The 14,506-nt window shown below is 40.7% G+C and overlaps 1 protein-coding gene across 3 annotated transcripts in view; it reads left to right on the forward strand.

Annotated features, from left to right (window-relative positions):
- Positions 1 to 4,736: 4,736 nt before the first annotated feature.
- ZNF385B (zinc finger protein 385B) overlaps positions 4,737 to 14,506 on the forward strand; it is a 149,978-nt gene continuing 140,208 nt past the window's right edge. The window contains exon 1 of one of the 3 annotated variants that reach the window (XM_059476454.1): positions 4,737 to 4,779. In XM_059476454.1, the coding sequence (XP_059332437.1) occupies positions 4,761 to 4,779 (19 nt within the window). In that variant the 5' untranslated portion in view covers positions 4,737 to 4,760. Of the gene's footprint in view, positions 4,780 to 7,503; positions 7,660 to 9,010; positions 9,055 to 14,506 lie in introns of those variants that run through there. The other 2 variants (XM_059476455.1, XM_059476457.1) reach the window with 2 other exon arrangements.

Genomic DNA, 14,506 nt, shown 5'->3' on the forward strand with positions numbered 1-14,506 from the left:
ACTCAATTTCAACACTATGCATGAAATCCCTGTGCATTTAAAAAATGGTTTATCCACATGACATATCCATCCCTCCTACTAGTTAAGCAGAAGTATCTTCCTGCAGCTCAAATGCATATGCGTATGCAGGCATAAAGCTCCACTGAAAGTAAGAAATCAGAATGATCTAGATCTTGTGTGCTGTTTGTTTCTCCTCCTGTGCTGTTCCAGCAGCACAAGCCTGCTCTAGAAGGTGTCCAATTACTGTGCCTGCAGACTGATTCCTGTGACTCATCCAGTGTGTCAAGAGGCATCCACCCTATTGATGCAATTTCTCACATTTCTGCTGAAATTAAGCCCAGCTGCAACTTGTCCTTTAAATATTCTTACAACTGGTCTCCATTCAAGTTTTGTAACTATTTCAGTTGATTTGCATTTTGTCCTGTATTTTTCTGAGTTATCTTTTGACAGAAATGGGGGAAAAAGTTTTAGTATGGAAAAGGAAATATTTCCATATGAGAGAGAATGCTCTCTCTCTGCTGGTAGAGGGAAAAACATCAAACCAATAAAACTGTAGTCACTTATAAATTTCCATAACTGGCCCACACTGTCCAATAGCACAGGTATTGCTAGTACAAGTTTTAGTGTAGAGCTGACGTGTACACATTTATCCTTTCCAATAAATGCCCTTGTGCTGCCCTCCTACAGTGAAATATGCTGCAATACCAGCATAGAGCATCTAAGAGAAGTGTCTGCTTCCTGGCTGGTTTCATGGCATGCTGTACCAGCTCAGTGGAACAGATAGCTTGTGTCACCTGGCTTGCCAAACTCACCCTGGTCTTGTTTAAGCCAGAGCTGCAGTTGCAGCCAAATCCTATTCTTGCTGTCACTAGGGTAATTCCCCTTGGGGACTAATTACAAGGGCTATTATTTATTTTATAATTCTGCATGATGCATTGAGATTTCATAATGAATAGCATTAACTCAAGTGCTTGCAATCAAGGCCACAATGCATTTTTGTAATGCTTTGTTTGATTCTCGTTGTTCAGAGAAGGTCTTGAAGTTGTAAAGTGCCTTCCACCACCACCCTTTTTATTTGTCTCCATGCTAACTTTTACAAGGTAAGCTTTGACTATGAAAAGAATAAAAGATTATCGTTATCCTCGTTACCTTTTCCAATCCACAGCCCAAGATAGAAGATGACTACTTTCCCATGTGATCTAAACCACTAACACTTATACTGGATTTTGTATTTCATAGTTTTCCATCAGGGGAAAAGTGCCAAAATTATGCTGCATATGCTTGGCTTCTTGTCTGTCCTTGAAGTGGCAAATTTGTGGGAGAAAAGGCTGCCCTTAGCCAAAAAAATTATCTTTTCAAGTCTGAATTTCTTGGAATTGCAGTTTGTTGCACCATTTTAATATAAATATAAAATTTTCCAATATGTAAACATCCTTGTTTTTTATTCGGCGACACCAAAATAACAAATGCATTAACTCAAATGTCTTATACTACCCTTCTCACAATTCCTCATTTCCTATGCTGTGCAGGATATTTTATATATATATATATATAATACTGCCATGCAGTATCATTTTGTAAAACAGATGGGAACTCAGGAGGTGCCTCTGATCTTTCACCTGTACTTTAAAGAGATACTGCATAGTTCTTACCTGGAAACCCCTGGTGATTTTTAATGGACTCAGGTTTAGGAGCACTGAGGAAAGGAAATATTCCAATTGGTTTTGTTTTTCAGATGAAGAACAGTTTGTTTCTATGTTAAATGAAGTAGTGAAAACAAATAGCATGCCATCTGGCTAGCCTACATGGGTACTTTACCAGGAGGTTTTCAGATGTTCTCTCTGCCAGTTTTCAACTTAAGTCCTGTGTTACTGATGTACTTTCTTTACACAGTTGCTCTTTCCTGTTTAAGAACTATCTTGTTCCTTGAACAGAATTAGAATTTTAAAAATCATACACTGTTTTGCAAAGATTTCCCCTGTCTGTTGTTTGAATTATTTATCCACTAAATTAAAAAATCTCCAGTGTTTCCAGCATTCACAGTAAATTGGTTATACAGAGAAGCAGTCCTCCATGTTATCTTGTGAAGCTGATATTCTCAGGGGGCAGGATAGCACTGATGTACCAGTGAGCTCTCAGTCTTGGAACAGATTGTGACTGAAAGGAAGGGTTTAGCAGCTTTTCTAGTGCTTGGAAAGATGTCATATGTTTTTCTTTAGATCACTTTTTTTCTGCTTCAGTTTCTCAAAGCAAGAATATCCTACAAAAAATAAAAACATTTAACATAGCTGGGAAAGAAATGAAGTACAGACAAATGCAATTTCATAAAAGAGAAATATTTATTGCTGACTGCAACTTTCAATATGTTTTTTTCTTAGTATGAAACAAACATATGTTCACAAATATCTTTGAAAATAACTGCGAGCATATGAAAGACAAATTTGTGAAGAAGTATTCATATGTGTTTCTGGTCCATCTATCTGCTGGTTATGGTAACGGTGCTCATACAACTCTAATCACAACTTGGAGATGTGGTTCTCTGAGCATGATGTAGATAGTAAAGAAAATTCCTTGTGCCAAACAGCTTACATTCTAAATCCAAGTAATTTTTCTCAACATGCAATCAGGAAATAGAAATACTATCACAGGAATGAACTGCTCTGTCACAAAGTACAAATAGCATAGTTATGTAAGATTGAATGGTTGGCAGATATTTATATACATATACTTTATGAACTAACTTATCAAATAATTTGGAATAATGCAGATAGTTTATAGGCACCCTTTCCATCTGATACTGAGCATTCTAAATATAGACAGCAGATGCAAGTTTAATAAAAGGGATAAATTTGAGCCATTAAGAAGTCAAGTGAGATGCTCAAATACACTTTAAAAACCCCAGGAAATTTGAAACGTGTGGACAAAAAAAAAGCAATAGAAGTTAATAGCAAATTTCAAAAAGCATCTCAAGTAACTCCATCAAATATAGATGCAAGGTAAAAAAAGAATGAAAACTCAGATCACTGTCCTCCTTAAAAAATAGAGTGGTTAGCAAGTAGCAGGTTGGCTAAGTAGTTGCTTTGTCTGTTTATACAGGGCAGGCAGATGGAGATCTGCTAAATCTAGGATTGTTTCCCCAGAGGCAGTAGCAGGGAAGCTGGAAAATGTACAGGCATATAAGTTATCTCGTTATAAAATGTCAGATTTCCTTAGAGGAACCAAAACTTAAGACACGCATACAGATGTGAATTTCAAATTGAGTAAGAAAATCTATAAAGTTTCTAAAGTCTTAAAAAAAATACTTGATCCAGAAACAACTCTTTTTTGTAAAAAACAAACCAAAATCCCCAAATGAACATGTGACAAACAAGGAATTGAATACCAGTGGGAAAAACTCAAACTAGGTCTTTTGAAGAAAGCTTATGAGCAAATACTAAAATCTTCATTTGGTAAGGGATGGGGACATGGATTCAGGCACAGAAGGTCTTAATTCAGTCATCATTTCTTCATCATACTTTTTCCATGCACAAAAGTAAGATTTTTAGCTGTGTTTTATTAAAATTCTGCTTCAAAATTAGGCCTGAATTTTGAAGACTATGGAAATGAATGGATCTCTTCTGGAAAAAAAAAGAAAAAACAACACAAAACCAAACACCTCTCAAATTCCTTCTTCTCATGTACATGGTGACAAGGCTATTACTGTCTTAGAATGGGTAGAGTGCAAAGCAAACACAGAAGGCTGCCCATATTTGCTTAAAGCCAATCTGACTTTAGAGAATCTGGGGCAACTACTCTGGGAAAGAAGATGTGTCCAGGTAATCACTTGGAAACACCTCTCATTACAAAAAGCATTGGCACTTAATGGAGGGGAAATACTGGAATTACTGTACCTGTAGTTTCTGTGCCTACATCTGGTCTCCCAATTTCTGAAGTGTCTTTTACTGAAACACTTCTCAGCAAAGCTAACATTTAACAGGTTACCACTGCAGAAACTGGAAGAATTCCTGGAAACTCTTTGTTTATTTCCACAGAGGGATACTTGTGTAACACACCTTGAAAGTATTTGTTTTTGTTGTTATTTCTTGCATTATTTGCCATATGGGATCACCAAAAAGGCAAATCAATGTTTGGAGCATTAGGATACTATTTTCATATTTTGCATAGACAACAAAAAAACAAACAAGAAGTGTGTAGTCATACCTCAAGCACCTGTGGTGCTTAGAGGCAGTTATTTTTGAAATGGATGATAATAAAACATTACTGAGCCTTAATTGTCAAAAATGGTATACCAGTCAAACAAAAAGGAAGTCTTCCTCAAAATAAGTAGTAGGCCTTTCATATATATAAAAAATAGCTTAGTATGGAGAGCACAGGAGTTTCCTTGTTTGCTGAGGACAGAGAAGATTTCTGGCACTGTCTCTTACAGCGTGAGTCATGAATGTGAGGGTTGCTTGAGACTTCCCAGTGGTGACCTCTCCTCATAAAACGATATTCAACATCACCCAGATGTAACATTATTGTTGTCTTTTGTAGAAAATATTTCCCAGTGTGGAGGGATGGAATGTAAGAAAATAAAGATAGTGCAGAAGGTAGTCTCACACCTGAGGAGCTGCAGCTGTACCAATCACCAAAGATTAGGAACAGGCCTGCCCTTAATAGGCCTCAGCTGTGTCCAATAAGAAGAAAAGTCCTACAAAAGAGCTGGTTAGTGGGTTGAGGAGAGAGTTGGAGTTTGTTGGCTGTGCTGCGAGGAGTTGGCCATGAGAAATCACCCAGAAGGTATGGAAGATTTACAATAAGGTGACAACATCCCAGCTCTTGGGGCATCCTGAATTGTGGTTGCAGGCATCCCTTAGAGATTTGTTTGCATGCACCATTCTGCATGCATCTACAAAGAAACTTATGTTACGTTAAACCTAGGTTCAGCGATTTTAGAAAAGTCATCCAAGTTTGGTTTGGTAGAGCCAAATATAAAGTTCTGGGAAAAAAAAGTGATAAAATGCAATTCTAATTAATACTCAGCATATCTTTGTACTCTGCATATCCTTACTTAGGGTAAGATCCACTCTCTGTCTGGTTTTATATGTTTTTATGCAGGTTTCCAGTAGCAGCCTCTTCTTTCCAACAGGTCCCTTTGAATGTACAGACCTGTTATCTCCTTATAAGGTCTCCCAGGCTAAATGGTCTTTCTGTTGCTCACATCACTTTTGAAGTTGTTTTGATATTCTATAATTTTATAACCTCTAAAGTACTTTCAGCATTTATGGAGATGAAATGTGGCATGTTGATAATACAGACCACAAGGCATTTAAAATTAAAAATTTTCCACCCTTCACACTTACACAGTCTTATAGAGCACAGGATTTGATAGGGAGTTGGAGTCAAGAATGGTGAGTTGCACTGTGGAAGACAGCTGTGAAATGCATCATAAAGATATGTACAGTTGTGGGTTAAATTTTGCTGTTTCTGATGAGAACAGGCCTCTCAAAGACAGACCCAAGACATACTTTTGCATCAAGTGTTTGAAACCATATACAATTATCACCTCCCATTACATCTCTCTGTAGGCAGCTGATGGTTAGAATTCACTGAAATATCTTTTTTTTTTTTTTTTTTAATATGAGCCATTGAACAGAAATGTACTTGTTCTGAAGAATGTTACAGTCTTCACAGGGGTTCTTAAACATTTTCATATTAACAGCAAATACAGTGAATGGTCATTTGCAGACCACCTTTCTGTTAAAGATTGAATAACATCTCTGTGGCAACTATAGCAGCTGCTTACATAAATAAAATAATACTGCCTAGATGCAATATTCTTAGTTCTTTAGAATACAACTTGAAGGTTGGATATGAAGAGAAAGTTGCTGAGTTTTTGTCCAGTCAGAATTATTTTGAGATTTCTGAATGTGCTTTGGAGACTGTGGTGCTAGTTTACTGCAAGTTTGTCTTGGAAAGGGCTAAAAGATAGACAAAAGATAAAATATAAAAATTTTGGATCTTACTAGTGCACAATCATACATGTATGTGCCTTTTCAAGATAATCAATTTGATCCATTTCTAATCTGACTGATCCCAAACACTCTCTGGGTATTTTGTTGTTGTTGTTGTTTGCTGCTGAATTTTGTGTACATTCAAAATTCCTCTACCACTGGTCCAACATTCCCAGTTTCAGTAGTGGATTTTTCCTACTGTGCCATCTATTCTGCTGCTACAGACTCAGACAAACTCAGGACTTCTGGAGGAAAAAAAAAAGTGTCCTATTTTCAGCTGCTCTTTCTCTCTGTAGGAGACCAGTAACTCTTTCAAAAACAGTTAGGTCTGCTTTAAAGTTCAGCTTTTTTGTGAGCAAGAAGTTCGTGGTAGGTAAAACACTAGAAGAAGGGCTATATTCATGTTTTTATGGGATGATTAATTCAAACTCTCAGAATTTCCTGTCTTGAGAGCTAAAAGAACTTAATGAACATAAAACTGTAAACAAGGTATGATGCAATTCTTAATAGTATTAAGAATCACTGCTCTTCTCCAAAAGCTGAAACTAAAGTTCAGCAAGAAGTTTTTCTCCAGTCTTAAATGTTCTTGTTTTCCTTCCTGCAGAAGAATAACAAATTAAGTACTGTAGGATTCCCTCTGTTTGAACCACATTCTCCAGGAGCAGTGCTCGAAATATAAAAGTTAACTCAAATTATTGAAATGCTGCAAATTTTCTTGTACTGAAGCTTGCATTGATTTTGGTGTTCCCACCATTATCATAATTATTTTTCTCTTAACTACTTACAAAGCCTGCTGTTTTCTAGTGTAATGGTTGTATTAAGGACACAGTTTTACACTTTACAGAACAGAGCTGAGGAGTAGTGGCTATTCATTTAAAGCCCTGACAGGCGGGCTGGCAAAACCAGAGGGCTGGGAGGCTGGCTACAGGTTTGTGTGAATTTGGGGAACGAAGAGCAACCCCTGACGACCAGAAGCTGAAGGAGTAAGGAAAGCGGGAGCTGTTCCAGCTGGGTGTTCGGGGATTGTTCCTCTGCTGTCGCCCCCGGGACGCGGCTGTGCTGTCTGTGGCACAGCCGAGTCCCAGCGGCTCTGGGCACACTGGGGTGACCGCGGCCGGCCGGCGCTGGGCTCGCCCGGGGCCCGCAGACCCGCTGGGCTGCCGGAGAACGCCGCCAGCCCGGCTCGCCTCAGCCGGAGGCTCCGGGGCTTCGCTCCCATTCCGGGCCTGGCGGCCGCTCCATTCCTCCCCTCCCCGCTCCCATCCCGGGCCCGGCGGCCGCTCCATTCCTCCCCTCCCCGCTCCCATCCCGGGCCCGGCGGCCGCTCCATTCCTCTCCTCCCGCTCCCCTCACGGGCCCGGCCGCCGCCACAGGTGCGGAGCCGCCCCGCCCCCGGCGCGAGCGCGCAGGCTCCGCCCGCGTGCCGACCCCGGCCCCCGCCCCACCTGAGCCCGCGGGCGGGGCGGGGACCGGGCACGGGCGGACGGACAGACACACACGGACAGACACGCAAACAGGCAGACCGATATACAGGAGAACGGACGCCTCGGGAGAGCCGCGGCGCTCCGGCGGAGTTGCGGCGCGCTCGCCGCGGTCCGGCAGGAGCGGGGCTGCGGCGCCCGCCGGTGCCGCGCCGCTCCCTCCTTGGCTGCGGGCGGCTGCCGAGGTGAGCGGGGCGGCGCGGGGGGGACCCTGCTCGGTGTCACGGCGCGGGGCGAGCCGGGGATGCGCGGCCGGAGCCCCGGGGCAGCCCGCCCGCCCAGCGGCCGCCGGCGGGCGAAGTTTGGCGGCCGGAGCCGCAGGTAGCGGGGTGCCGGGTGCCTCCTGCCCGGGCGGGGTGCGCGCTGCCGGGGCTTAGCGGCGGCTCCGCAGCATCGCTTGTTTGCCGAGAGGATAAAGCGCGTCTCTAAATAGGTCAGGGGCTTCGGCAGCGCCTGGGATTTGCGTAACGATTTCTGTTACGTGGGAAAGGTGCGGGGCTCCTGCTCCGGGGCTGGACCCAGCGCTGCTTTCCTGGCACACCGAGTGACTTTTTAAAAAGAAGTAGTTGCGTGAGCACTGCTCGGCTTTCTTGTTTTTTAAATCCCGACGACTTCGGCAAAGTTAAATTTCTTCAGCAAAGGAGGAATTAACCCACATGAAGGAATCATCCTTGATGAGCTAATTACGCGTGGTGAGTGTAAGTCCTTTGCATCGCAAGCCCGTGGACGGTGATGGTATGCTTTAAGTATTCATGTCCTGGTGACACTGTTTCAAAATATGCAGAGAAGCGTTAGGTACAAAATTGTATTTTCTGCAGCTACAGGCAAGAAATGCCCTTGTTTCAGAGGAATTGTCAGCATATTTATGCATGTGTGAAGGCTTAGGTTTGTTTTCTCTTGTTTTTGACTCCTGATCAAACTTGGGAACTCTTTTCATGGGTTTCAAAGGTTGTGAGCTTGGTATTAGATCTGTATTGTTAAACATGACTGGGAAATCTATAAAACTTAGAGTAGGGTGGCACTGTGAGCCCTCAGAAGTTTCAATAAATCTTCAAATCCCAATTTAACTGCAGCTAACTACTAGTTATGGGAGGAGAAAGATGACAATTTTATTTCCATACTCTCTGCTGCTGCCTTGGACAAAATATAAAAATGAGAGGCCATAGAAGTCCTCTTGCTCTCAAGAACCTCTATGTTTTCTTATTGGAACGAAATGTAACATGAAACCCAGTGTAAAACCCTGAAGTCACTGGGATGCACCTGTGTGATTGCAGCAGGTGTGGATGAAGCGCTGCTGCTGCAGGTCCAGAATGAGAGGCAATGAGAGGATACTGGTGGGATGCCCAGGCTCCTGGTTTTAGCAGCTTCTTCAAAGCTTCTGCCTCTCGTGGCAGCATTGTGCTCTCCAGTGGATGCAGCCACCCTCTGCCCGGTTAGTGCAGCTCTGGAAACAAGGAAAAGGTGTCTGTGTAGCCCAGAGCTGACAATAGACTGCTGTGAGCGGGTTGTGCTGCTCCTCCTTTTCCAAAGAAGCAATCTTGCTACTCCTACTCAATCTTGAACTCCTTTCAGTTCACCAGGTTAGTAGACTGCTTAAGGGGAGGGACAGTGTTTTTCTTCTGCTTTGTTTCTAGGGTATTCCTCTATAGTTGCGAACTTTTTTCTGGTGTTTGGTCTTGCCAAGTGGGTTTTTTGTACCTCAGACCTTTTCCAGTGGATGGGAATTGACATGCTTGTGTGAAATCTGAAGGTGGAAGATAAACCAGTAGTGATGACACTGGTCACATTAATAATAACCTCTTGGTTTTGTTTTGTTGTTTTGTTTTTTTTTTTCCAATTGTTTGGCTATCAATTTGTTTTGTTTAGAAAGGAAACTATCCTGTTTACACTCATTTATCAAGGTCTTACTTTTTATTTTTTTTCCCAGTGAATTATATAGCAGATGCTTGGTTAAACCTAAAAATATTAACAAAAACCAGCAGGTGTTAAGATACTGTGATGATTTGCCTCTTCCTGTACTAATGGGAGCTGCCCATCCCTCCTGTGCTCCCTCTGCACTGCACACTCTCTCACAAGGGATCAATATGCTCACACCAGCACCTGTTTCTCTTAACTGACCGTTCTTCGCTGTTTGCATTTTTTTTTTTTTTTCATCTTTTGGATTTCCTCAGCTAAGTTTTACTAGAGAGGCTATCTTCCTCCTCGAGTGCAGTTGCTCAGGGATAAGTATGTGTAAAAGCAGCAAAAGGCCTTGTGGAAGATAATCTTTTGGGGGAGTGTAGGCTTGTTAGTTAATTAGCTCTGGAAGTCCTAAGATTTTGAACAGCAATGAGGATTACTGCATAAAACATAACAGATGTTTTACAGCTCTTGCAGTTTTTTCTCTTCAGGTTATCACAAGGGATTGTGGTTTGAGAATATTTGCTCTCTGAGTTTGAGAATTGATGAGATTCAGGGGCATTTCTGCTATTTTCAAAATGAGCATATGGTTCAGTTGTGGTAGTCTCAAATCTCAAAGCATTCTTTAGGCTGTGTTGGGATGTAACAGAGTACAGAAATGGAGTGCAAGGTGCTCTCTAGTGTACTGAAATACCCTGCAAAGCTCAGGTCATCTGTAGTTAATGAGAAGAAAAGATGACTTTGCAGTCTGAATAGCTTGCTTTCTGAAATTCTGCTCTTTGTAATATGCCTTAAGACCTTTGGAATTCCTTGAATAATGGCTTGCAGCAGATAAATATTTTGGTTCTGTAACTTTTGCATTGCATTCAGAAAATTATAATACTTAATATATGTCACCCATCAAGATACAATTGTGAATATTGTATCTTATGTGATCCTCAATTACCTCTGATGCAGGGAAGGTAGAGGCAGATGTTAAATATCATAATACCCCAGTTAACAAAGGAGGAATTTCCCCAGATCCATAGAATGCACTTGGGTATTTTATCCTCAGGCTGATGAATGTACTTACAGAACTTCACACACCTGTGTGACTGTAACATCCCTCTGGCTGCATGGGTTACTGGATTGTCACCACACACTCTGCTTGCCTAACTACAGATGCAGCTCAAATGCTGATTGAAGGGCTGTTTCCTGTTATTTTGTTTACATGCAAAAAAGGTACAGGTTCTTTTCAAGTGTAAAATTTGTCTTTTTACTGCAGTTTCACGGAGCATGCATGATCTTACAATAGGAAGTTTATGGTTTTCATTATTTAACAAAGGCCAATGTTTTAAAACCAAAACATCTCAAACTTTTTGAAAACTTGTGTCCTAAGGATTTTTAAATTTTTTTTCACAAAATTAACAAGTTTTCTGACTTTATGTAATGCACAAAGCAAGCAGGGTAATTGTGGCAAAAATCATCTCTGCATTGTGCGGTCATTTGACGTCATTGTATATTGTTGGAGAAAGTGCTGCCGAAGAGCATCTGGTATTCTGGCACAGTCACTTTCAGTGAGGGCACTGAATAGTATTAAGAAAGCATTGCCTAATTTATGTTATTGGTAGTATGTTGGTAAAAATAACCAAATACTTGGTAATTTGTTCTGGCGTAAGGTATCTTTGGTGCTAGGAAGTGAGGGTCTTACTCTGCCACAAATAAAACCTTTTTTTCTGATGCCCTGCAATACATCATATTCCATGAAACTAATATTTCCCAGAGTGATTAATTGTGCCCATTAACTTACACATTTTTATTTTTCCTAAGTGATTGCTGTCCTCAGATCATGTGCAATAATTTTTTTCAGTTTCTCAAACATGAAGCTTAGAGCTTTAACACCATTGTATATTTTACGTGCAACTGTGATTCTTCTTATATATTACCTAAAGCTGACATTGCTTTCTGTAAACATATTAATTGACACGTTAAAAATTCATTAGACAACCTGAGCTTCCAAGGCTTGTAAAAATAGAAGCCTTGTAAACCAGCCTAACTATATCAGTGCAGCCCCAGTCTGTTGCTTATCAATATTGGTACCTTAACAATTTGCTGCTGCTGAACTACCAGACAGCTCTTGTAATGACAGGTGATGCCAATGCACAATGGGGCATGTTTCAGCTGTGCTGTTTGCATTATTGATGATTGTTTGATTATGAACAAGTTAACCTGTTAAGAAAACACTGTTAAAGCTTCACTCCTCAGAAATTCTTCGATAAAACTTTGTTTATTGCCAGCAACTTTTTTTGGTTAATAAATATTTATAATAAGGAATTGAAGAGGGAGCAGTAGCTAGACATGAGTACAAGCAGCAGCTTTAGACAGTTGAAGTCCTTTTTACCTCACTTTGCATACCTACATGTTTTTCAATTACATAGCCATATGTAACAAAAACATAAATGTTTCACAAGTTTTAAAATGTCGTGAGATTGTGTGGAACAGAGAAATGGCATTAAATAGGTTTTAATTTACAAGTAAGTGAAATGCACTTTCTTTGTGGCAGAAAGCAGGTCCTGAATAGTTATGCACCTTGGTTCACAGTTTTCTACACCTGGTAAATTTCTGTGTGATGGGATGATGTGCTGTGGTATTGGTGAGATGCTGTGATTCTGAAATAGACCAGGCAGTTTTTCACTGCTCTGTGCTTTCTGCTGGCAAACTGTTTGGTGCAGGCATGCCAGTGCTGGAAGTATGGGGCACACCTGCAGCTCAGTCAGTCATTTTGCCTGTGAGGTGGGTTAATCTTGTCTCCTAGAGCACACTGATTCACCCTGAGATGTCTCACAGGCTCCTCCTGCAAGCAAGGCTCAAAGCCAGTCTGCTCTGTTATAGTATCCATTACTTGCACCTGTGTGGCAGGGAAAGTGATCCCTAAGACTCAGGTAAGCCTTGTGTGTAAAGGAAGACTGGGTAACTGTTTACTACAGGCACTGAACAACAGCAACTGAAATGGCAGCATTCAGGTCAAGAGAGCAAAGTAAAATTACCTTGAAGTGAAGCTTGAATCATATTATGAATTCAAAAAGAAAGTTTTCTTTGTTTTGCTGTTTATTTTTCTGAGCCGTTGTATATTTGTAGTTTATGAGGCTGTTGTAACATCATGGCAGTCAACCTGCTGCATTTCTACAGCCAGTGTTGTCTCATACTGCATAGCTCCTAATTGAGTTATTTAGTGGGGACTGGGGTAGTGCTGCTTCCTAGCAGAGGATGTGCTCCAATGAATCTTTAACACTTCTCAGTGTTACTGGACTTGTAAGATCTACTGAGTTTATAACATAAGTGGTTATGATGGTTGTTCTTTCTATATGTACTTGTCTAAGTACCAGACAGCTAAACATATGGGAGCAGAGTTTGTTTAACAACACCTGCTATTGTATTTTAATTTGACACTTCTCAGTACATCCCATGTAGGTATAGTAAACTATCAGGTGTCATTACTTCTAAAATAGTTTGGCACAATTTCAAAGATTAATTAGGTTAAGAATCAGTGATGGGGCAGGCAACATTAGTATGGTCTACTTCAAAATGAAAATGAGGAAAAAAGTTTAATATGATTTTTATGTCAAGTAGTTTATACTTGACAGTGTCTAATTGTGTCTGTCATCATTTTGATTAAAGGTAAGCTTATTTTCCTAAGGAAGGGAAAAATTTGAGCATTATGACTCATTTTCAAGGTGTATTCCAGAGAAGATGAATTTGGGTAAGATAATAAGTAAACACTCTCAAAGTTCTTACTTTGCCCTGTGCAGCAAGACTTTCAAAGATGATGCAGGAACCTCCTAATGGGATTTCATAATGAAAATGCTAATAAAAGCTAGCAGAGGAGTACGTAGTCTCCTTGTTTGCATGACTACATGTGACCAAAAAAAGTAATTTCTTCCTTTGGCCACCTGCTAACAACTGGATGCTGAATCTTTGACTTGAAATTGCACATGCCTGTGCGTGCCTAGGTGCACTTCATCTTTCTGTTAAAATGAGATAATTTAATATGCTACAATTAAGAAAACCTCTTATGAATCTGCATCAAAAATGATGGAAAAGATTTAGCCTTTGTCTGTTTCTGCAGTCTGTTGTCTGCAATGCAGGTGCAGTCTATGCCAGACAGATGCTTATTTGGTAAATTGTGGGATCTATGCATAGTCAGTACCATTTTTGATGCTTATCTTGGTCCCTTGTTCATCAGAGAATAAGAATACCAATATTTTAAACCTCAAACAGCATTATGAGAATTTAAGACTTGTGAGGTTAAGAATGTGAAAATTGGGAAATGCAATACAACCTTTGGGTCTGTTAGTGGGCATAATCAGGAGTAACTTTTGTTTTTTTCTTGTCACACTTTGTGCACAGCATGGGTAATATGTGCTTCAACAATAGTAAAAGAAATTTTAAAAATCTTTGCTACACTTCCATGATAGAAATAAAAGAGCATTCTCCTGACATAAGGGGAAACTTGAGCACAGAGAGGGATCCTCAGCAATGTTAACGTCTGGGCTGAGTCGTGGGGTCAGTGTGCCAGCCTCAGGGTGCTGTAGGGTGTGCTCACAGCAGAACTGCTGTCCTGAGCAGCAGCAGGAACATCAGCAATGTTCCCTTGGAGTTGGAGCTCTAGTACAGCAACTCTGTAACCTCCAGCCTGAATTCTCCACTCGGGCTCCCAGGAAAGTTGAGTGCTAGTAGTGAATGATTTAAACAACTTGCCAAGCATTTCTAGCAGCTCTGTGGAGCCCAGGCTGCAGACAGATTCTGCACTGCAGCATGTAAGTGCCTCAACAGTGAGAGAATCTTTTTTACTTGCAGTCTCCTGCTTTTTTTACAATTTCTGCAGCAAATTACATCGGGTTTTTTTAATGAGGTAGCTGTTCTCATTGCTTTGATTGTCTTGACTAATCTTCAGTCTGTGAGGGGAGGGAAAATATGATCTTGTAACTTAAAGAGCCTATTAGTTAGGTTTCTTTTAAAAAGAAGCTATTCTGCCTTAAGGAATCACGGTAAATCTTGAAGTTTTTTATCAGTGAGTACTTTTCAAATTTTTAAAACTAGAGCCTGGCTCCTGGAGCTTTTGAAATGATTGAGGAAATAAATTTTGTGCTATGT

Source organism: Ammospiza nelsoni, chromosome 7, assembly GCF_027579445.1.
Source record: "Ammospiza nelsoni isolate bAmmNel1 chromosome 7, bAmmNel1.pri, whole genome shotgun sequence".
NCBI lineage: Eukaryota > Metazoa > Chordata > Aves > Passeriformes > Passerellidae > Ammospiza > Ammospiza nelsoni.